The sequence below is a fragment of the Amblyomma maculatum genome, chromosome 4 (genome assembly GCF_055883805.1).
Source record: "Amblyomma maculatum isolate TAMU_Amacu chromosome 4, ASM5588380v1, whole genome shotgun sequence".
Classification (NCBI taxonomy): Eukaryota; Metazoa; Arthropoda; class Arachnida; order Ixodida; family Ixodidae; genus Amblyomma; species Amblyomma maculatum.
The window spans coordinates 53,127,398-53,151,937 of record NC_139347.1 but is presented as its reverse complement, the minus strand read 5'-3'; the positions used below and the strand labels follow the sequence as shown (position 1 = coordinate 53,151,937).

Below are 24,540 nucleotides of genomic sequence, written 5' to 3'. Positions count from 1 at the left end.
CTGGTGTCTTAACAAGCCTTTCACTATATTAATTGTTGTGGAAACACACTGAACTTGTGAGATTATGCATGTTCCCTTTCATGTCACATTTGGAGTAAAGCATGATGTGACAGTGAAAAGTTATTTTTGTGCTGTCATCAACACCTTGACATTGAGAGGATAACACTTGTGGCTGAAGTGAACCAGTTCCTTTTTGTTCCTTGCAAGCATGTTATCAGGGTTAATGGCCTATTCGTGGCCCTGCCCTCTGAAGTCACTGCTGGGAACGGCCTTCAACCTACAAGCCATGAATAAAAACGTCTTTATTTGTGTGCCGGTCACTTTCTCTCCTTTTTCTCTAAAGAAAAGACGATGAAAAATATAGAAAAGATAGATTTATTTCTGATATCATTTCCTCTTCTTTTGTTTCAACAATGCGTCTCTGAGGGCAATCTGAAATGGCAAAAGGAAGACAGACACAATATACTTGGTGCAGAGCAGAAAAGAAAAAGGGACAGAACACTGGCTAAAATATGTCATGAGATTATGGTGGAGATGAAAAGATTTTGCCTCATATAGTACAGATCGAGCACTACAATATCAAAGAAAAGAGGCTTTACAATTTTAATTTGCCATTGAAAATACAACAGAGGAGCTATCTAGCAGAGAAACCCTAACACTTTCAGTGTAGCCCCCCAAATGACTACATGTCTGCAAAATATCTGATTTTCGTAACTGCACATTCTTTTTTCTTCTAGGAATATAATTTATTATATTCTGCGCTCACCCCTGCTTTCGCACCGCGAGAGGTATGCTTTCAGGTTTTGCCACTAGATAGCGCCAGTGTATACAATTTCGTGAATGAAGCAATGACAGTGCCCACTAAAACTTTTGTCGACGAGGGCGTGCGTTATTGTGCCGTAACAGCATTGAGTGTGAAACTGAAAAGAACATTACTATACGCAAAAAAATGTCTGATTACTGTCTGGCAAGTGAAAGTTATATTTGCTTTCGGTACGTCTTTTTGGTCGACCACCAGTCATCGCGGTCGCTGCTCATGGTTTCCAGCATCGAACTACATAAAAACGGGCGCATGCATTGATAAAAAAAATTCCCGGTTAAAATTTTCTACGTCGTTTCTAACAAAACCATTATGGAATCGAACATTTTAGACATCAATATTTCCACTACGGCAAAAAAAAAAAAAAAAAATCGAGACCTAAATTCCAGTGTTCTGTCCCTTTAAAAGTACTCTTTTTATGGCATTCCTTAGTGCAGTAGGCTACACACTTGTAGACGGCTCTTGTATGTGAAGCATAGTTTCCTTGAAACTCACAGCCACACACACACACACACACAAAAAACAGATTTGCTCACTGCTTAACTCTCTTGTTACCACGCCTATTCAAATTGACCACCAGTGATGGATGCTTTAAATCGATGATTTTGACATGTTGGAATCGTTTCTTGTGCACCTAGCGGTTAGTCTAGGCACTGTATTTGTAGAACCAGTTTAAATTTTCCTGCTCTGTCCACATTCTGATTTTTGATTGACCTTTCTGAGAACTTATGTGCGTGTGTTGTTGCGGAAGAGGGTGTGGTGGCCGTGCTTGAAAGAAAAAATAAACCTGTCACTCGAGGTAATGCAGCAGTAACATCAAATTTTTGTGATCAAAAGACCTCCAGCAAGTCAAATATCGAATCATATTGCCGGCTTTGATATCGGTGGTGAGTGGCGATAATTATATGAAAATGGTGCCAGCTATTCACTAGTCAGTTTTGACTCTCGTGTATGGGTGGCTTTATTCCATGAAGATACATTCCTGAGGGTCCGCCACATGTCCAACATATACCCAGCCTTTACAGCAAATTTGCAGCAGTTTTATTTTATTTTATTTATTTTTGCTGCCTCACAAAAACCATTAACTGCTTCACCACATGGCACGAGAAATGAGGCTGTTTCCACCTGTAAATTTTTTTATGTAGCTGAAGAACGGCGCTATACAGATAGTTTATTTTCTTTATACAGTGTTGGTCCTTGATCTTCAAAATGTATGTTCTAAAGTTTCTTTATTAATATAATACATCTGTAGATATTGTGCCTCTTTTACCTTATTTTTATCAACTCGCCACAAAAATGGCAATTTTTAATTTTTTGCTTTGTAACTGTACTAGCAAAAAAGATATCTTCCGAGACCTATGAAAAATGGCCATTTTCTTGAGGTAATGACAGAGTCAATTACAGTACAGTTGATATGCTTACCTGTCAAGCACTGGATCTACTTCAATTATGTCTGGTCACAATCTAATGGAGTACTTTCAAACAAATTTGCTTACTGGTATGCCACCTTCAGAAAAGGCCGTTTTAGTGAACAAGGTCGAATTAACATGATCACCCTGCCTTGCTGAAGTGCTTTGAAATTCAGAAATTGAAAGGGTTTTGAAGCAAAGCTTTCCAGCCCTTAACCGGATTATAGCAAACTGTCTGGATGGCTATTCTTGGATTACTAAGGTAAACTCTCACCACTGGACACAGTCTTTGACTAAGAGAAGAGCACTAGAATGTGTACCACTGAAAACCATACAAGTGCAGCATGATAGAGGTGTTGGGCATGCCATGCATGCTGCACAAATACTATCTCTATGCCTTATCATATGCTATGCTTTTACATTCTGCATGTCATCTATCTGGAAAGTGGTGATTTTGAATTTTCGAGTGCAATGAAGCTAGACGTGGCCTCAGAGGGATGCCATAGTTGAGAGTTCCAGACTAATTTAGACCACCTTGAGTTCACAAAACAAAAGGCATATTCTGCCACTAACAATATATGGCCAATGCAGCCAGCATCGATCTCCACGAATTTAGGATTGGTCACTTAATTTGATGACAAAGAAATGACGGCAGCTCTCAAAAGCGACCCTGATGATGTGGCACTGTCACAGGCAAGGCTAGGAAAGATGTCTTGCAAAAACTGACTGAAAGCACTGCCTACTACTTGCCTGTTTCTCGCGGAAAGAGCGCTTCTGCTTGCGTTTCAGCTTGTGCTTGACCATGCTGAATACTTTGTTCTTGCGTTTCTCCTTGTTGCTCTGGCTGGCAAACTCTCCTTTCTTCTTCTTCCGACCTCCAAACTTTTCCCGGCCCTCCCTTCCCTCCTGAGGATCCAAAGAACATAAAAGGCAAGTTAGCACGTACAATGGGGACGTTTAATGGGTACAAAGTATATGGCAATGCAATTCAGATACAACGGATCGCCTCATGTGGGAAACGACACCGGATGGATGGCAACGCACTGTAATTAGTTGAAGGTGCCGGGACGAACTTGCAGGTTGGCTAGTATCGATGGGTGGATAGGAGATGAAGGCTGGAGTACTAACCAGAGTTTATCGCACCTGCCTTATTTCAATCTATTTGACTCCCCTTAGGACCCACCATGTTTAAATCTCAATTTCAGTAAGATTTGTCTTTTCTTACCTCCAAGAACATGCTGGTTTTTGTGGTGGATGGCATGCTGGGATTAAAAAATTTCTGGCATTGCTCTGAAAGGTTTAAAACCACCTGCTACCAACAACCGATCCAGTCCCCAATGCACAGAAGTACTGACAAAATAACAAGCTTTAATGCTCAGGTGATACTTTTAATGAGTGGAAATTTTCTCGCCAGAAAAGTTCGTTGCAGCATCTGCATCTCCTTTTGTAACAAAGGCTCGTCAACAGTGTATTACTGGAACAAGATAATCAAATCTTGGCAAGAATAATATGGTACCTTGATTGAAGCCAGTCGAGACTCTTTCGTGCTTCTCGGGTTCTTGACCAGCTTCTCTATGTCCCTAAGAGAGACGAGCTCTTTCCTGTTGATAGAGAAAAAGCAGCTGCTGTGCATAAAACTAATATCGCAGGAACCAACAAAGCTGCCAATGGCACCGCGACACTGAACTGCTTGCGTGCGCTTTAGTGCTACACAAGGTTAACCAACATAACTTATCAAACTGGCGATAAAAACAGGAGACATGACCTTAGATAAACCTGTTTGACTGGGCTGTGCAGCAGGCTTGTGGGAGCTAATCCCCAGCTTTTCCCAGTGCTACAGGCACAGCCCAGTCTTCAATATGGCAGCACCCTTCAACCACTTTTTGACTGAAGATGAATCCACCTGCTTTCACATTCCAAAATGTCTTGAGACATTTATGCATTTACACGTTCTTCTCTCCTGTCCGAACTGTTTCGCAGAAAGCAGCAGCTGCAAGGAAACATTTTAGTCTTGATTAATGGTGTCAATGAAGGACTAGTATGTATGATTGCGCAACACCGAGCAAATCTACCAAATGGGGTGACTATTTGCATTCCAGGAAAAGAGGATGCAGCAAGAAAACAAAATGGGTGTCACATAGCCCAGTAACTGACAGCCAGATATTATGCAGCAGACCAATATATTGATACATGGTGGTAAGCAAGAAGACTGCACACTATGGCGGCAGAATGAAAGTTGATAACGCGAGGGCTCCTCTCGCGCCACTGCCTGTCTTCTTTTTCACAACAATATAACTAGTTGGCTTTGGTTTATTAAGACATGAGACAAACAATACATGGTAGCATGATGTGGTCAAATGCACTTGCTTACCTTTCACCAATAGCAGTATTAGCCTCAGCAGCAGCAGCAGCCGCAGCAGCAGTGGCAGCTTTGGCGTCAGCCTTTTTTGTGAACCGCTGTGGCAGCGCTGCTTTCATCTTCTTCGCGAGCTGAGCAGCACGAACCTTGGCAAACTCTTGCTGGCTGAGAATTCGGGTCTCTGATACTTGCGCTGCCTTTTGTACCCGCTCTTCTAGACTCAGCAAAGGCTTGCCTTTCTGCTAGTTATCCATGAGAGAAGAAAGGGGAGGCCTTCAGAGTAGAACTGAGTACACACAGACATGCTTGCAATGCAGTCGAGAACACAACATGGGTCTGGTTTTAAGCAGCTTGAGGGGAAGCAGACAAAAAAAAAAGTTAAAAAACTTCGATAATATTGATGTTAACCAAGCCTTACCACTAATCAAAACTGGATGTGGCTGACGTCAACGCAGACCACAATGACAAATGTGACACCTGATCAGATTAATGGCCCAGTAGAAGCAGAAACCCATGAAAATATTTGGAACACAAGCTCCAAACCTTAAAAGATGCTGCCAATGGGTGTTGTGTTGAGTTTTATGGCACACAGGTGACTAAGGCCACCATGTGCCAAATACAAGGTTAAAAGGAACAGAACACTGACCAAAATATGTAATAAGATTAATGTGAAAACAAAACGACTTTGCCTCATGTAATATGATTGAGCACTACAATATTTAAGAAACGAGGATTTATAACTTTAATTTTGCACTGAAAATCACATAAAAACGAGTGAAGTGGCCTCTTGCAGTGAAACGCCGTAATAATCACTGTAGTAACCCACATGACCACATCTTGGGAGAATGTCTTTGGTTTTTGTAATTGCCCAGTACCCTCTATTCTTCGAAGAGAGCTCACCTTGTTTTATTATAATTTGCAGTCTATCCGGTGCTCCCGTCAGCAAAAATAAAAGACACCCTTCTTTCGTATCGCCTATGATGTGCTTTTAGCGTTTGTCACCAGATGGTGCCACAGTGTTTTAAATTTCTTGTATAAAGCGGTTACTGTGGCTCAGTAAAACTTCCGTCAATGAGGCATACGTTCTTGTGTCGCTGTGACCTTGGGTGTAGAAACTAAAATGGATGCTACTCTGTACTACAAAGAAAAATGTCTAATTACTGTCTGGCAGGTAAAATTTAATTCGTTTTCAGTACATCACTTTTGTCGACACACAATCATTATCACGGTCACTGCTAATGGTTTCCAGCATCGGACTACATAAAAACTGGTGCATACACTGAACAAAAAATTCTTGGTAAAATTTTCTACAGTGTATCTGATCAAACCTCTACAGAATCTGAGAAAGAAATCCACAGAAAGAAATTGGACGGTTAAAGTGCAGTGTTCTGTCCCTTTAATGATAGCCTTTGGTCAGTAAGATGAAAAGTTTTTAGGTAATTACAAGCAAAGAATCCCCGATTCCTCTAAAAAACTAAAAACGAATTAAATTTCAATGAGAGCATTGTCTCTTATCAGGAAAGGGATTAATTCGTTGTAGAATCGAGTAAAATAGCTCTTCCTAACTGTTCGAGTTCTATGCGTGAGAAAAAATATGGTTCACACTAAGTTCACTTCCACATTTTTCACAAAGTGGTTTGTCCAGTCTTTTCAATAAAAAGTTGTGTCATGCGCATATCTAATATGAAGACTGCACAAAATTAATTCACGGAAATACTTTTGGTACAGTAGAACCCTTTTATAGTAAAGTCACTGGGACCAGCAAAAATATTTATTATATCAGGGTCTTTACTATATAATTCGTTGGTGACGATATGGTCTTGGAGATGCTGTCTGGTAGTTAAATAGGCACTTACTGAACACATCTTGTTGCTTAATGAAAAAAACTCTGAAATACTTTCCACCTCACTTTTATAATCTCTTCGTGCAATTTTATTGATATAAAAATTTTTTACATCTTGTGGAAGTGCCTCTTAAGCATGAGGACAACGTGGCTATGAATGCAACCAAGTACAATTTCATGTGACAAACCAAAGCCTCGCATGAACATAGTGTCATGTTTTGCTGTTTCTGTCTTTTAAAAGGCAATAAATGATAAATGCGTGTGGCAGTCAAGTGCTGTAAGACTGCACTCCACTTTTTGCCTCCACTACCTCATGATTCGTGCTGCACAGTGCAGTGAATGTTTGCCCGTTTCTTCCCGTTCCCTAGTTCTTGCTGCAATTTTAGTCTCCTTTACTTTCTGAACGGGCCACGTTGCCTCCTTTCCATGTTTGTATACCGCTTTTTTTTTTTTCCTACGCACTGCGTGCTTTCCCTCACGGCTCCAAGGCCTCCGTAAAGTAGGCTTCTCCTGGATGCTGCCAAGCCTAGTGGTCAAGCCACTTAAACACTCAGTGCTATTTTTCTGTTTTCAAAAACAGAAATTCTTTGCCTCGCGATTATATAGGTAGTGCGCAGGCGGCGATGTCATACCGTGGAGTCGTCGCCGCGGCCAGGCGCACTTTACTATAACTGATTTTTACCAAAAACGTTTTTGCTATAAAGGAGGAAAAATGTACAGTTGTCTATGGAAGATGAACTGGGACCTCAGTTTCACTTTACTATAGCGGGGTTCTAGTATGCATGACTTCGATTCTCCTATGATGGGTTTTGGTGCAGTGTTGGTGTCACATAAAAAGCTTACATAATGCCCTTACTTGCTTTGGCAGACTATAAAACAAGACACCTACACTTCATCAGCCAAAATGCATACCGTGGAAGTGGACTTCTCAGTTTCCTCACTGATGTCTCTGACTTTGCCTTCATTGTCATCTTTAGTTTCAGGAACATCATCACTGTCATCTGAGTGTTCCACATCTACCCAGCCATCAGAGTCGTCATCCTCATCGCTACCCTCATCTTCTTCATCTGCAAAGTACCACAAGACACATTCCAAGTTTAAGATGGTGATTTGTCTCTCCACAGCTAGGATAAAAAGAAAGATTATATGTATTAAAAAACAAAACAAAAAAACTAGTTACTTCTCAAAAAGGATGACACACGAACAGAAAAATAAGAAATATAGACATTACAAAAGCACCGCACTTTTCTCTGTACAGCTTTAGCTCTGTGAAGACACAGTATGGGAAATATACATTGTGAATCCAATACCAACACAAAAATAACAGATCTCTATAACTAAACAGATAGACACAGCTAAAGAGACATGTTGTTACAATAGGACCAATAAATAACATTTTCTGACACTATACAACTCACAGGCTTTTACGTTCTGCTCCGGCTAAGTCGAGGAACTGCCGAGCTTGACAACCTCAGATGAAGGTTTGGTTTAAAAAAAAAAAGTGCTGAACTATGGCGCTCCTCAACATCTGCTCATGTGAGCTGATAGCATATCTAACCATCAGTCTTTATTTTTTTTTTGCCTAGTTTCAAAGCGGGACAAGTTTTTCTGCTTCACTGTAACAATTATGGTGGGTCACACTGCACCAGACTTCGCAGTCTGTCAAACAGGGCATGCCGCAGTTTGCTAAACTATAGCAAACACCAAAAATGAAAACGTATAAAAATTCCTAAGTCTGCATTAAAATTCCTGCAAGTTGATTTTTTTAAAAGTTTGCACCTAATTTGGGGCCACTGTGCTTTGAAATTTATGGTACAGTCAATACTGAGACTATTTAAAATGTTACGGGTGGCATTTCAAGGAGCTAATGAGCACGCTGCCACAACTATAATGTCCAATTGCAATGGCAGGTCGCGGGCGCTTGGCCGGATCACAAATGGAGCACATCAGCTCCAACGAAGATCCTTTTCTTCAATTGAATTTGTGCACGCCCATCACCAAAATGCACTGCCAAAACTACACCATCTCTTGAGACAGGTCCAATCCCTGAACCTGTGGAAGTCCGGGTACTGGGCTCTTTATACATCAACACAGAGGGCCAGAAACGACATTGGCCAAACCCCGTAAGGTGGGGGCATTAAAATTTGCTCGCTCCCATGGGAGCAGCATCGGATGTAAGCCAAAAGTGCGCAAAACTGGTTCTTGTGGCCTCGCCCTCAGCAATGGCCGTCACTGCCTTCGGTCGACTTTGCTCTGTTGTGAGCACATTTTTGAAACTGTTGTCAAAACAAGCCTGTCTAATGGCATGAATCTCCGCATTTCTGATAAAGGATAAGCAAATCTTGGATCAAAGCTAATACACATCTTTGAAGCGGCAGAGACGTCAGATTAAAAAGCTGCTGATGCCAGGTGCAGCACGGCAGCTTCTCAAGTGAAATGAATGCAAGTTTTTCCTTCCTGCGGTGATTCAGGGGCTTGCTCGTTGTAATGTGAATAACACAAAAAGATGTTAAAAAACACTATTCTCACATCGGTTGCGACGCAGAACCATTTATGAGATCTGAATCCGATAAAGTATGCTTTGGATGTCTACGTTGTCATGGCTGGTTGTGGGGTTTCGTCTCGTCGCTGTTGCCAGAGTGCGCATGAACAACGTTGAGAATCATGCGTATACTTCACACATGCTTTGCGACACGTGCGACAACCAGTATATGCCGTAGTCGACGGTCAGGCGGTACTTTTCCGGCTGCTACTCAAACTTGTGAGGTACATTTGTTTATATCTGCCCATCGCAGATTTCTTTTTACACTGTTTTGTTTTTTTGGATGTCCATGCTAGTCCATTGTATGCTGTAGCCGCTTCTGTTGCGACTGGAAGCCAATGAAAGTAATGTGACGGCTGCCCACTGCGATATTGATGGCTGCGTGAGCTGGCGGCGTCCGCTCCTTTCTAGCTTGGAGGACTGTGCGACGATATCGGTGCAGCTCGCCGTACAAGGTTATTAATCACAAGAATTTTGCTGTGAAAGTTCGCCCCTTGGAGGTCGGCAAGGAGAAGACCACAACAGCTACTTGGACTACCATGTAGCAACAATGCGCCGATCATGAAATGGAGCAGAACCGAAAACAACAAAAACATTGTATGGGTTTCCAGCCAAATCCCCCGATTACGGCGGTGCAAATATCGCTGCTCCGCATAGCGAACCAAGATCACACCTGATCCCATTCTGCCATTGGAACGCCAATGCCTAAAACAGAGCAGAAAAATTTGATCCAGATCTGCCATTGGAATTCACAGGAATTCACAGTTGGAATGGTCACAGTGTTCAGTGACATAATATGGGCTCCGAAAAATGCACTGCATACAAAATTCGCCACAAGGGCAGACGCTACATACTATGCAACACGTGAAAACGTACTGATGTTCACACTGAGTGTCACAACAGGTACATAAACTAGGTACACAATACAGAGCAGTTACAAATGTGGAGTTGGCGCTATTAGTTCTAGAGAGATAATTTGGCTGAACAAATAAGCAGGTCCTCACCGTCATCCTCCTCTGCATCAACATCCAACACTTCGGCACCAGGCACGAAGCTGGTGGCTTTTAGTTCACCATACTGTAAAACCTTGAGCTCTTGTGTTTCTTGCGTTGGCTTGCCCTGCAAAATGAGCAAACCGCATCACAACAGATGAAAGAATCAAACCATAACATTATGACACTGCAACTGCATTCAGTGAGTATCCTTGCAATAAATTTTAAGAAAACGTCTGCCTAGGAAAGATTCTCATATACACATCTGCACATTAATGTGCTATGTTATGTGCCACTTGCCAAATTAAGGACATTGAAGGGAGGGTTCTATATAACCACACAACAGTGAACATGGCACAAAAGTGTGTGGAGACTGGACCTAAAAGAGGCACTACACACACGGAGTGCTGTGATTATTGAACATTTATTTGGGCTTGCTCTCTGTGTGGCAACTCCTTCTTGTCCTAAGTCTGCACTTTTGTTATTCAGCAACCAGCTTAATTCTAAACTGTCATCACCAAGCTGTGCTTGTGAATTCCTGCAGTGACATTTCATTCTTTTTGTCTCAGTTGAGATAGAAGTGTGAATTCACCAAGTGAAAACAAAGAAGAAATTTTAGAAAAAGTACTTTTTGTTCTAGGTTTGTAATTTTAGCTCCACCAGTTTAACACAAATGTGTCTTTCCACAAAACAAATTTTAGAACCGTGTTACATGACATTTCTGAGCAAGGGGGCAAATGTGTAATAAAAATAAAAACAATTTATTATTTTGCAAATTTTGCTTCTCTAATTATTACTTTAAAGCACCATCTGTGCTGTTTCATTGATGTAGCTTTGATTATGCCACTACTAAACAAAATGTTATTATTCTTCTCCTCAAAATTAGAGCAAAATCATGTTCATTGACATCGTAAAGCATTGAATTGGAAGACAGGATGACCTTGAATGACAACATTGTCAGAAAGTAGGTATAAAAAGAACTGCTTGCTAGGAATTTCTGCAAAGTTCGGAATACACTCGCACTTTAAGTAGAGAATGTCTGCAATCGTACCCATATACATGTGCTCGCACTGGTGTAGTCTCCATATCAGTACCATCAGATAAGCTTGCTCTTCCTTGCAAGACAACAACCCTTATGCTGTGGCTAACAAAAATAGTTTACAACCAGCCCACAAAAACGGCCAGAGCAAGGCAAGGGCTGAAGCAAACCAAAATAGGCACCATTAATTTCCACATTATTTAGAGTGACTCACACATATGCAACAAATGCACCAATGTTTTCAAATGCAGGACAAAAAGAAAAAAACTGATGTAATAATCTTTACAAAAATTTTGGCAGTCATCTTATCAGAACTAGAGGTCAGCAACTAAGCAATAAAGCGTACCCTGAACTTCCTTGCAAGCATTTCTGGGTTGACATTTCTGAAGAGGTGGATCAATGACTTGGCAGCTGTTGAGACATCTGCAAGGGAGAAATTGGGTTCAATGTGAAGGCTGCAAAAAAAACCTTTCTTTGCTTTGATGACCGTTACTCTTCTGCGAGTAATATAGAGCAGCTAAAATTAGCATGACGTAAGTGATGCCCCAAAGATACAAATTTATATGTTGATTTAACAAGTGGAGCCTCAAAATTCACAATGTTTTTGACACCAATTATCAAGATATATGACAAACCTTAGCAAAGTATGAAATTCACTGCTCAGGCAGATAGACCTCCTCCAGTGAAACATTTTCCCAATGCAATGAATTACGAAAAAAAAAAAAATGCTAAGAACAAAAACAGTCGCTAAAAAATTATATATCAAAATGAAGAAGACTGATGTGCTCACTCTTATCCCTATAAGACTTGTACTGAGCCAAGTCATGCAGCAGATCTCCACTCATGACCAAGGGACACCGGGCACACACTTCTCGAATTGCATTCAAACTGTAGAAGACAAATGTAGGCATCAACTTGTGCTCTTTCTCTCTCCCTTTTAAATAAATCAGCTTACCCCACAGTCATGACTTCAGCTGAATTGCGTTCGGTTACAAAATTATTGGCGATTGTCATCACCACTGGTTCTAGGACCTGGAAAATCAGAAACCGTGCAATTACACATAAAAGGCAGTATCCAAGCAGAATCACACAATGCAGTAGCACATCAGTCACTGGCAGGAGAAAGTGAAAAAATAAAACTTGCATCTGGTGGAACCAGCTCATGGGAGGCTTGTGCAGCATACAGCAATATCTTTGTCACCTCTATGGGAACAAGACCAAAGTTAGAGCAGTCGGCATGCATGAAAGATCAGAGCAAATTTTAACACTGTCCTGTGCAGAAGCTCGAGACGCCGATAAGTGTCTTAAGTCATATACAAGTGGAAACGGCACTCACCTCTCTGATGCGGCTGGAGATACCTCTGAACCAGTGGGTAAAAGTTTAACACGAACAGCTAGCCACAGAAATTAAAATGTCAAATGTAAGTAATTCCAAGGTTCCAGCAAGCAAGACAATGGTATAGGGGAAGTGTAATCACCTCATGAATGCCTATAAGCCGAGAGATCAGGTTCATAACAAGCAGCTTCACTTCAAACTTTTCATTCATGTCTTGCAGAGATTTCAACAGCTTCTCAGCTATGGCTGAAAGGTTTTGAGCAGAGTAAATGCAATTCACAAAAACCAAAATCTCACACGACGTGTCTGCAACATTAGCAGCAGAATAAAAGTGAAGCAAGAAGAGAAGATAGGCAATCAAACTTACTTTGCGGATCATGTATTAGATGAAGAGCAGAAAAGTTGAAGACTTGTGCCTTGCTGCCCTTCTTTTGCTTCTGTAAATAGAAAATGCAAAAAGGAGAATCGGGTAACATTTGCTAACACGAACCTTTTTGACATATGCAACACACTGCGAGGGTAGGAATGTGCAAACATTACTAACACGCTATAGGCAACCTGCAGTGGCCAGGCGGCACTAGTGGAGTGCAGCGTTCAGCGCCACCAACGGCGGCGCCGCGTAATCTGAGTAGGCCGGCGCGGTCGGGTTGTGTTCGCGTTGTACGGCTGGAAGCATCTCGGCTCTTATTTTCTGCGGTTTTAAGGCAATCAAATGTCTTCAGAGTTACTTCCGAAAACCAATACTGACGAAAGGACACTGCCTGTTCTAGAATGCTCATGCTTAAAACGTGAATGGTGTCGACGTCACTGCGAAGTGCGTGCCGCTCGCGACGGTACACCCGCGCGCACAGCTTTGAATTTCGCGTGAGTAGGCGGAGATTTTTTTTTTAACGAAGTTTATTCTCTCAGGGCATCAGTCGGATATGTGATGATGAATTAAGAAATAATTAAATGAATGAAAAATACAGTAAACAGTTTTTCATTTACCTATTGCGTTCACACCTCATACCCAAACATTGAAAGTGCAGAGAGAACCTGAGAAGAGATTGATCGCCATTTCTTCTTTTTTTTGTTCTTCCTGTTTGATTACAGCAGCATAATAATTTCCTCGCGGTTTTGCTTTGCAGTTTAATACCATGACGAACACTTTTGTTCGTGGTGCACCTTTCGACAGTGCCGCGGAAGTTACAGGAGGCATGGTGCGGTACCCGCTACGGATGTGGCGATTGCAAGCACTGTGCGGTTGTAGCGTGCGTCATTAACGAAAACTGTGCGTGCCGGGGGCGGGGAGTAGGGGGCCTCCTACACAGTTGGAAAAAATAAAGCTCTTAACAACAACTGGCATACATTTTGTACCGATTCGTACCTAAATCTTGGGGAAAGCCGGCGAGTAATGCTGGCACTCAATGGCAAAGCTTTCGTAAAGGAGGTCGTTAAGAGTTAGAATTTTTACTGTTGCTACTAATGATGAAATAGTCTATCGTCTGGGACAAGAGAATCTTGAGTAGCTTGAGCAGTCGGCGAAAGAAATATTTGGAGCGGAACGATAGAACAAAGTTCCATTCTCAGCGTACACAGTATCACGGGCCTCTACACTCCGCCACTTCGACTTTTTCAGCACCTTAAGAACTAATTTACAGATAAATATGCTTATTGAAATCTGTAATTGGAAGTCTTGAAGATATTTTGGCTTTGTGGTTCCGAATAGAATACACCGCATTAGAAATCCGGTTCACAGATACACGAACATTTTTTTTTTTATTTCGCCTCCGTTGAAATGCGGCTGGAACACGATGCTGCGACTGCACGGCTTTGTTGCTTTTCTGGACGTATGCCACTCGATCTTCCGCAGCATATACTAGTACACGCCAAATTTTACAGCACGGAGCGCGTACTGAGTAGTGTGCCCCAACCAGCGTGCGACTCCCCGAGTCAGAAGTTCATACCGTTTCATCCACTCACGGGCAATCGTCTTATTTTAGCTTCTTGGCGTCTGTACGCCAATGGCCCCATAACAAAATGAATTTCCGTTACATTACTCTCTCGCAGCCAATATCTCCTTCTTTCATCATTCTCCCCAGGTTCTCCCAGCAAGCGGTACGCTTAGGTTTCCTTCGTGATTGTGGCAGTCTTTCTCGCCGCCCTTGCGCTTATTTTTATTCTTGTTCACATCCGTAGTAGTCGAAGCATCGCACGAGACCACTGAAGTCACTAAATGAGTAAATCACACTCACTGGGATAACAAAACGTGAATGCAGAAGAAACACAGCGGCCGCAGCATATACGGCGTCAACTTCTGCGCCGCCTCAGTATTAGCTCCCGTCGGCCGCCAGGTGGCGCCACATGTCTCAGCAAACTCCATTGCAGGTTGCCTATATGCCTGTTCTTAGTTCGAAGACAATGAACTAAATGTGATGATGGGTACTTTATTGCCGTGATGGCAGCTTCCGCCAAAGAGTGCTATGATATGATACTTTATCTTTTTACTCAAGCAAGAGCCAAGTACTCATTTTCCAATCAATTCACTCCAGAGATACCGAGCACAGTCCAAGGGAAAGCTTTTACCCATTTTGTCACCACCAATAGGTACCCAGTGGCGGTGTTGGGGATCAAACCCCACACCTGCTGCATGCTAGGTGAATGCTCGTAACTCTAGACCACTGCTTTGACGTAGACTAAATGTTTACCGCAGCAGAACCACACTGAGAGTAAAAGTAGGAGTTGTTACTGCCTCTTGTCACCATGCGGCTTTAAGAAAAGAGTTTTATGATTTGTAACAAAATGCCAATAAAAATGCTGCCATCAATTTTCAGTCGCAGTGCTCTTTCACCTACAAGACTACTCATGTCACATGATCTCATTCAGTATCTCCCGTCTTTAGTCAGTGGGTAAAACCTTGCCACATGACAACATTGATGTTATAAACTTTCCAGCAGAAACTGGCAAGCCACGCACACTGTGACTTTTCCAGCACTATATGTCTTGTTTAAGGAGATTAGGGCTTGCTGAGCATCATTTTTTAGCTTTGCTGACAAATGGTAGCACGGGTACTGAAAGGCTGCTGTTCTGTTTTGCCTTGGCTTTGAAATTACTGGTTGCACGCACAGACATGTGGAATATGAGAAGTGATGCTGCAGTTTTCACACAGTGATCATGACCACTTTGATGCCTCGACTATTCTGCTCTTGGATTGGATTGGTTTGGTACTGAGGCTTCCCTTTTTTACCAGGTGGACCAGACAGGTCCTAGCCAAGTCAATTCCCTACTGTGACAGAGTCGGTCCCGCCCTGGCATAACGCCACCAACACTATTTATTTAGTATGCCTTATCCAGTTCTCAAGGCGTCGTTTGGTTGTCTCCACAGCCACAGCCCTCTCATCCCGCTCTCTTCGAGCGAAGAACATGATGATAGTGATAATCTTTTCAACGATGTATCAGAAGGCGAAAATTGATGCTGTCTGAAGAGGGGCAGTAATGAGACACTTCAATAAAAATGCAAACTTGTTGCACTTGGTGTCAGAAAGTCCTGTGCATGTTCATCTCCTTTGAGTGCTGGGGTACTGTGACAAACTAGAGTAGCAGGACTTCAATGCTCGTTGTCATAGCACATACAAGAAGCCCTCCCTTTCTGTTTCATTATTAGAGCCAAAGCATTAATAAGGAGGTTCAGTGCCTTGCTTGTTGTGTTTTCACACTTAAAAAAAAAAAAAGGGACCGGGGTGGATATAAATCCAGGAATTTTAACAGGAATTTCCCTTTGAAGCGAGTACGAAACGTCATAGCTGTCGCCATGGCCACTCGCCCCATGTGCAAATTGCAATGCACTCTTTCTTTGTGCATGGCACGCCTGCATTTTCATCAACTTTCACAACAAAAGCGTTCGCATGTCCTCCTCAATTCAACTAGGATAAAACACTACCCTATTTTACTTTGAAATACACACATTTAAAGAAAAAAAAAAACATGCCAAATAAACATGTTTTATCAAAAAAGCAATAAATGTTCTTTTCTGCTGTGGATAAACATACTAATATTTCTGGAAGTTAAAAATGAACCATTATGATATGATTAAAATAAAAATGCTATTAGGGAGGTTAAGCACAGCACAATGGAAAATTGCCGATCTGAGTTGAACCAGAGTCCGGAAGCAGGTATTGAAACTTCAACCTTTTCGTTCTTGTATTGCTGTCAGATGGGCACTTTTTAATCCCAAGTCCAGTCTCGAGCGAAATTTTCAGCATGGCCAAGAAAGCAGCACAGAAAAAATTCCCACCCTATCTTGACCTGCGAGTAGGCTTGATTAGTTTCCTTCTCGCCAGATAGTTCCACATGTATAGGCTGTATCAAACAAATGGGTTTGCTATCAAGTGAAGTTAACAAAGGACTCTTTTGATCAAAATACTTTCATGCAATTTTTGGGTTATTCATTGGAATACCTCCTCAGCACAAGGGCAACAGTTGCAGTTACATAAACAGAAATGAACACCTTGCTTTAGGAACTGGTTAGATGTAGAATAATGCTGGTTCACTGTAAGTGAAACTAGCCATGTAGAAGTGTCGCGTCAACATAGAGTTCAATCCTAATCGACTCATCTGGTTCGAATCGATCAGATTCGAAAGTGCCTCTGTGACACTAGTATAACCTTTCACTTCAGAGTGAAGCGATAGTTCTTGCAGCGAGAAGTCGAGCCCACAATCTATGCTCACTACAGAATGACAGGGTCATGAAAATGAGTTATCACGGTTGCAATGAAAGTGCTCTCACCTTCCTAGCTTGCTTGGTCTTGTCAAGCATACGTTTCCGCTTCCGTGATTTCTTGTTCACACGGTGAGCCATGATGATTTCCTGTATGCTTGGTCCTTCAGGCTGTGGATCAGTACCACAAAATTCCATTTGCAAGCTGGACCTTCTAGATTCAAAACTAAGGCAAGAAAAGGATACACTACCTCAGACTCACTGCTTGAGTCTTCGTCTTTTTCTGTATCGTCGCTACCGAGAAAGAAGGTGAGTGCTGTTGCCAGGACCTACGTAGAGGAGCTAGTGTCATAAAAAGCCACAAATGCTTATGCCTTTGCAATCACCTTTGTGGCCTTGTGGAAGCAAGCTGTGGCTATGGCGTTCACCGTTTTCGCATCATTCCAGACATTCTTCTTGTACAAAGTGATCATGACATCCTGCAGGAAAATTACAAAAATAAAAAAAAGGAAATGGAGGAGGGGTGGAAGCTTTTAATTTTGCATTGGTGCTTCTCTATGGACACATTCATACACAATGGATATGCTTCTCACTCTTCTGCACTTGTCAGATGCAGAGTGAAGTAAAAGAGCGAGAAATGTTCATTGCCAACTCCATATGCTCTAGCTCTACTGCATCCCATGTTCAAGGTTCACTGTGCAACAACACTAACTACGCCCTTCATAAATACCCACAAACGAAAGGAGGTGATCAAAGCAAGTGTGGGGTAAGAGTTGAACTGTTCCACCTTAGGACTAGAATTCTAAGGAGCTCAGGCCTCTCAATTTTTAAGAAAAAGACATGCCACTTTTTCATACCGGAAACAAGCAGGCACTGGGACACAGTTAGCTGTGGGGTCATGCTCCTGCTTACGTTACTTCAAGGAGCCTGTGCAGGCTGTCAAAAATATGCAATATTTATGTATTTCAAAGAATAAAGGAGATTATGAAACTGGAATAATTTCGCATGTAGTTTGCATGCCAGCACTATTATCTTTTAGATACTTCTTAAGGCGGATTCAAGTTGAAAAATGCTTCTACTTACAAGAGATGTTTTTGCGGCAACTAGGTTGCTGTCCCTCAACATAGTAAACATGAAGTTCTGCAGCGTCTGAAAATGAATACAGAAGAGGGCCAATGTACCAACATGGCAACATTTCGACCTGCCTCTAACAGTTGCACAAAAACTGTCAATATATAATAAGTTCATTGCCCTATAACAATTGCACCTCCTGTTCCAAACATTTCATTTCATTCCTACTTGTATGGATAAGCTGCCACAGCCAAAGAACCAACTCTTATGCAAATGAAGTTCAGTGATGAGACCCAACATTACATTGTGCACAAGCCAAGCACATTATAAATTATCTGTTAGCACCGACCGTGAACTTCGCAGCACGCTTGAAGTGATTAGATTATTTGTTAGCACCGACTGTGAAGTACCCTTTTTTACTTTGCAGCATGCTTGCAGTGGTTCTTAAATATTGATTAAAGAAAGATGGAGCCATAATGCTAATGAAGCAGTACCGAGTTCAGCTTGGCATCCTTGCGTTTGGCATTGGTGTTTTTGATGTCTTGGATGATGTGGTTCTTGAGAAATGTCCTCAGGGCCTTGTCCTGACATCTCAGTAAATTGAAGAACAACTCAAGCAGGTCAGTTGGTTGGAGAAGATTCTTGTTGCGCAGCAGGATCAGGGCTCGGCAGAACGTCTACAAAAAAAGCCATGCATACTCAGTGCCAAAAAACTCCGCCACCGTCTGGAAGATGCTGAAGTAATGAGCGTTAGCTCATTGGTTTACTAGGAATTTATATGAATGAAACTGAAACGAGTTGCACAAATACTAAGTACGAAGCGAAACGTCTATTTTGCGTACGATAAACACAATCTTATTCAATTTACATCCACATATTCAAATTAACGGTTACACACATCACTGACTAATATCTTCTTCACGGACACCCTATCCGCATAATGAGCGCATCTGAAAAGAGCTCCCAAGGAGACGGCTCTATATACTCACACATACACCGCCTAGCGGATAAATTATAAGGTGGGGTGTATGGGCACAACTCATTTTAGAGGCTACCATCTTGGCTACGACGTCACACTGAGAGCCGCCATCTTGAATTTGGGATTCCAAAACTACGCCACCATTTTTGCCCATGATGCCATAGACACGTGGTTCCCCTTCCACTCGCCAAATTGGACTATGACGTCATCATCGGCACTCAAGTTTGGCTGCCATCTTGAATTCCTTGGACTTCGAGATCTTCACGCCGATCGACTCGCTATGCACATGGACACCAAATCGAGAAACTTGAGAAGAGCTAGCGCTCTTAAAAAATAGTGGCTGTACCTTTTGTAATAGGTTGACGATGAGGTTAGCAGCATGGTCAAGCCAGAAGAAAAGGTGGTCTAATACTTCAGGAAATTATATTCACTTTATGCCGGGCAGCTACTACACTCTTGTGACCAAAAAGGCCCAAACCTTCAAACTGCTTCAGGCCAGGCAACGTTTTCGGGTACACATGGAGACTCCCATCCACTACACTATTCATAAACCTTTTTCATGTCAGACCCAACTAGCTGCTTCTACTGGACATCTGCCATTGTCACCAGGCCATGGTGGACTAGCTAGGCTGACAGTCGTGCCCGTTTGCTCGTTATGTTTATCTCTTTTTGCACTGCTCCATAAAATCGGTCATATATGATCAATGGTTTTCAATGTGCTGCCAAACGCAAACTTCCATGTGACGAAACATGTAGCTGCATTTAGGCAGATATGGTGAGAACTGTAGATTTGATTATCCGCATGGTTGACTTTTTTTTCGGCGGGTGGCGACGTAAAAGAAATAACTATTTGGAGCAGAGTGGTCTCAAATGTCAATAAAAATGGCGAAGAGCTCATGACAGGAAGTGCTACAAATTCGGCAGCTTTCCCAATGGTCCGCTGTTTCTACCGTGAATTTCGTTTGAAAGCAGTAACAAAATGTCTGAAGACGACTTTGTGAGCTGCAATTTCAGCTCGGATGATAAATCACGTAAATATCAGCCTGGAACTTTAATTAGGAACTTAACGAAAGTGCACTTTCAACTGGCGCGCTCTTGAGCAGCTGCACAACCTCACTATTTCTGCATACCTGCTACCTCACTTTTTTTCACCAGGGGGTAAGTTCACGCCCATGAGGTGGCTCTTCCAGAACTTCAACGAGTGTGAAGCTCTTACAGCAGCATAGAGTAAGTACTTAGCTCTCAGAGAACACCTCCTAGAGCAGATATTCAATTTTGACAGCCAATTAGGTTACACTCCATCACCCTCTATAAAATATACTAGCCACAAACCACAAATAGTTCAAGACCCCAAAACTAGAAGCTCTTCAAGTCTTTATTGTTGATCCGTGCCAGGCAAACTTCTTGCACTTTTCGGTAAGAAGTTTCGTGCACTATGGCAAACAGTGCCTGCTTATTGTAAGATATGAACTGCTTGCGCAGCCGAATACAGTAGAACCTCATTGATACGTTCCCGGTTCATACTATTTCCAGTTTCATACGTTCAAAATCGCAGGCAGTAAAACACCTCCCATAGAGTTACACTATTTTTCTCCCGGTTGATACGCTCCCGGAAAACACGGCTTCCTGGTTACTACGTTCAAAATTTTGACGAACTATGGTTTGGGATTAACCGGACATAACCTAACGAGCACTCGCGACGTGAAAAACTGATCAGCGGCGCTCCGCCACAGTTGCTTTCCTGCAGTGCATAGATGCAGCAGGGCGAAGCATCAAAGAAAGCCAATGAGCCAACATACGAGGCGCCCGTTCTCACGGAAACGTGACTTCATGAGGAGAAATGCGATGGCTCCTTTTGCGGTGCCTTAACAACTGCAGTGAAACCTCGTTAATTCGAACCTCGATAATTCGAACTACACTGCTTGGTCTGATCAAGTTGCATAGAGGTCTGTGTAATAAAAAACGCCTCTAATTCGAACGCGAGTCGGTTCTGTTACGGATAATTTGAACTAAGCGCCGCCGCGTCTTAGCGGCCTGGCGCCCAGCACATGGCCAAATAAATGCCTCTGCAATAGAGATGCAGAGTTAGAGACTGTGCACATCCAAAACGAGGACAGAGGATGAAACCAGGTAGAGCCGCGGCGACGGCTGCCTGCTCTCCTCTTCTGCGCAACCTCCGAAGCTTGAAACAAAATACTCGCTAATTCGACAACTGTTAATTCGGAAGTACGGATAAGTATTTCTCTCAGCACGGTCCCAACCAATGCCCATGAAAGACTATGACGTAGAACAGGCGCCACACGTTTTCAAATAAAGGACCAAATCACCACGCAGGAAAAACAATTTTTTTTTTGTGACAGTCGTCCATCCTTCCACCCATGAGTCATCCATGAAAGCACGCGGTCAGTCGCAATCATGACATGGCAATTAGCAATGTTCGCTTCAAAAGGCATTAGGAGGCCTGCACAACTGGACAAGCGTTGGCACTTTGCCACGCACTTTGCCACGCATCTCCACGTGTCACTGGTGACACGTGGAGAAGCCATTGCTTCCTTGCTTGCTTTTGGATGCTCATCCGGAAACAAGCAAGGAAGTGATCCGCACTCGTCATTCCTTTTACCAGCCAAATCTGTTGCTAACTCTCGTTTGTGCTTAGGATGCTTAGGGCAATGCAAACATGGACTGAATTCTGTGAGAGCTAAAAAGCGAGCTGTGCATAATTCATGCCTATAAATGCTAATCTACGCTTTTATGCAGTGAAAGTCGCAATTCTAAATTCCTTTGTGCACATTTAGCAGTTAAATTCTTTAAATTTTTTTTAATTAATACTATGTTTTCCCAGATAAAATGGTTTTCCCGGAATTGTAAAAAACATATTGACGAGGTTTTACTGTATAGCACACATCAGCATCATGACGGCACAAAGAAACAAATATGCACAGTAGTGTATGTGTCTGTGCCTAACTGCAACTTTTCTTACAATAGCCGCTGCTGGTCTGCTTAATACCTGAAGATGGCAGCACGTATCCCAAAAGCCCTTGCATGTGACGTCTGTGAAAACTATAGGTCCATTCGATTCACCTGCATTACATGAACTTATTCTTGTGGTGCTGCACTTTGCCATTCGCCTCAGCTGTACAACACGGTGCCTTCTGCACTATGCTGTTCGTTTCAAAAAGTGCTGACGTCGTACAGGTCCAGTTAATGAAAAGTTCAAGAATGCTCTGGTCCTCCTCAGCTGTGAGTGCCTAAATGGTGCAGCTTCTGCCGTCGCATGGAAGTAGTTGATGGCTTGAGTGTTGTTATAAATGGCGAAGAGACTAAGAGTTGTTCCACTTGTCCGGTGTCTGAGTTCGCCATAGAAACAACGACACATACTACACACCACGTCTATAAAAAGTAGGCATGCACGTGCATGCGGTATATGATAAGCGCGCTGACTTTACTGATGATCCTGTGTAGTAAAAGGTGTGTATGTTTCATGCCAGCTATAGCAAGGTGCCCATGCATCGAGGGGCAGGTTCATGGCAATACTTCATTACAATTAACTATTTGGAAATTCGTCAGCTTATTCGGGATGTTGGCGCTAGTTGATGTGAGTGGCAAACACAGATAGACAGCCGAGCATGAATTAATCGGTCTGCTTAAAATTCCTCATGTACCGCAATCACGAATCACTGCCGTCTGCTGAGCATGCTGCTCAGATCAACTGGCGCCAGTATCCCAATTCCCGAACAAGCTGAATTGCAGCAGCTGGTGCGAAGCACACATATGATCATGCATCACACATGCATAGGTTTACTTTTTAGATATGTTAATTGTGGAGTACTCGTGCCCGTTTCCTTGACGAACTTTGTCACTGTTCCGGTATCTCTTCACCGTTTATTGATTACAACGCACGCCAAATGCACTGAGGCTGGTTCACGGCAAGTACGCTTCGTTTCCATGCGCTATTTGAAAATTAGTCCCCGTATTCGGTATCTTGGCACTGGTTGATGTGAGCGGCACACAGACGACCGCAGCTTGTTGGCTACGCGAAAGCTAGCAGACGGCGAGGCCCGCACTATGCCATTCGTTTAAGAAGCAACCGTTGCCGATGCTGCACTTGAACTGCCTGAACTGCCAATGCACGCTTGTGGCATCGCCGCAGTACTTTTACGAAACTGGTGCAGTGAATGCTGCCGAATCGAACGGACTTTATGCCCCGCCGTGATGGTGCAGTGGTTAGGGCGCTCGACTACTGTGCCCAAGCTTGCGGGATCGGATCCCGGCCTCGGCGACTGCTTTTCGGTAGAGGCGAAAAGCAAGGAGCCCGTGTGCTGTGCAATGTCAGTGCACGTTACAGAAACCCAGGTGGTGGAATTTTCTGGAGCCCTCCACTACGGTGTCTCTCATAGCCGGAGTTGCTTTGGGACAATGAACCCCCTAAATCAAACCGAACAGACCTTATATATTCCACTTTATTTTAGCATAACATATTGATTGCATCGCGTGAAAGCTTATGGGTAACCGTGTTTCTTAACAAATGCGATAATTAGAAAGCTTAGTCAGTAGCAGCAGAGACATGTTTTGCACTTGTAACTTTCCTGCGCTCCTTGATTGTAAAGAAAGGTACTTTGTTAAACTTTCAGCACATACGCACCATTCGCATTTCTGGGTTGAGCTGAGTGTTGTAGTTCTTGAGAAGCTCAACAATCTCCTGGGGAAACTGCCTCATCTCTTCTTCGTAGCAGTGGCTGACTTGCGCGAGAAACATAACCAGATCGTCCAGCTCCTTGTTGTGCTCCGTTGGACGAAGTCGGAAAGCTTGGAGCAACGAATCATAGTAGTGGCGTTGCAGATTAAACTAGAACAGAAGGACGGTAAGAAATAATGAAATATCAATGAACAGATGACAGTTGCAAACTGAAAACTTGAAGCGCAGACAGGAAAAGTAAAGAACGACACACTGCACTGCTTAATAATTTTGCCGGCCTGCCCTTCAACTGTTCAAGTTTTGTGAAGGCATTCACCAAGCATACAGCGTTAACACACTCTGGAGCTACGCACTGTCTTGAGAGCTCATCACGCACATCGGTTTTAAAGCAGACGCATTACTTACCTCATCTTTGTAGGACAGGGGATCACGTTTGATTAGATTTTGTAGTTGCGGTAGATTATTAGGTAGCTTGTTTCCCGCTCTCTGCTTCATGATCTTTTTTCTCTTCAGCACAAGGCTTCAATGAAACTATGTGCCGACGCCAACTGTAAACAAGCAACAGAAAAAGGTTTTGGCTTAGCTTGGCTCGATTGATCTCATTTTGTATTTTGCCATATATTATCAGTGAAGTAAGTAAAATTTACCAAGCAATAAATAATTACCTAAATATTTTATTGCTTTTCGACGTAATATTTTATATTATTATTTAGTATTGCTTTTTATTGATCAGACTTTTGACAGACCACGGCCATGCC

The 24,540-nt window shown here is 42.6% G+C and overlaps 1 protein-coding gene across 2 annotated transcripts; it reads right to left on the bottom strand.

Annotated features, from left to right (window-relative positions):
* Positions 1–355: 355 nt before the first annotated feature.
* Positions 356–24,316, bottom strand: Mys45A (SDA1 domain containing protein Mys45A). 2 transcript variants are annotated; one of them, XM_084601463.1, is made up of 20 exons: positions 24,188–24,316; positions 23,729–23,932; positions 18,602–18,784; positions 18,120–18,185; positions 17,423–17,515; positions 17,288–17,365; positions 17,106–17,207; positions 12,708–12,777; positions 12,483–12,586; positions 12,341–12,398; positions 12,149–12,207; positions 11,960–12,036; positions 11,795–11,892; positions 11,351–11,427; positions 9,978–10,092; positions 7,344–7,498; positions 4,601–4,830; positions 3,746–3,830; positions 2,980–3,135; positions 356–432 (listed from the first exon to the last, which is right to left on the bottom strand). In XM_084601463.1, exons 1-20 carry the CDS (start codon positions 24,275–24,277, stop codon positions 388–390), a joined length of 2,145 nt encoding a protein of 714 aa, XP_084457589.1. In that variant the 5' UTR covers positions 24,278–24,316; the 3' UTR covers positions 356–387. The 2 variants fall into 2 exon arrangements, with proteins under 2 accessions (XP_084457589.1, XP_084457590.1); XM_084601464.1 differs by having other exon boundaries at positions 4,601–4,827.
* Positions 24,317–24,540: the final 224 nt, after the last annotated feature.

What these genes read in the sequence shown, in the direction of transcription:
- Mys45A (XM_084601463.1), bottom strand. Translation starts at nt 24,277, where the DNA reads ATGAAGCAGAGAGCGGGAAACAAGCTACCTAATAATCTACCGCAACTA. An exon ending in GCTTCCACAAGGCCACAAAG is followed by an intron (nt 17,366 to 17,422) that starts GTGATTGCAAAG and finishes TCCTCTACGTAG; the next exon opens with GTCCTGGCAACAGCACTCAC. An exon ending in CTCGACTGGCTTCAATCAAG is followed by an intron (nt 3,136 to 3,745) that starts GTACCATATTAT and finishes TTGGATCCTCAG; the next exon opens with GAGGGAAGGGAGGGCCGGGA.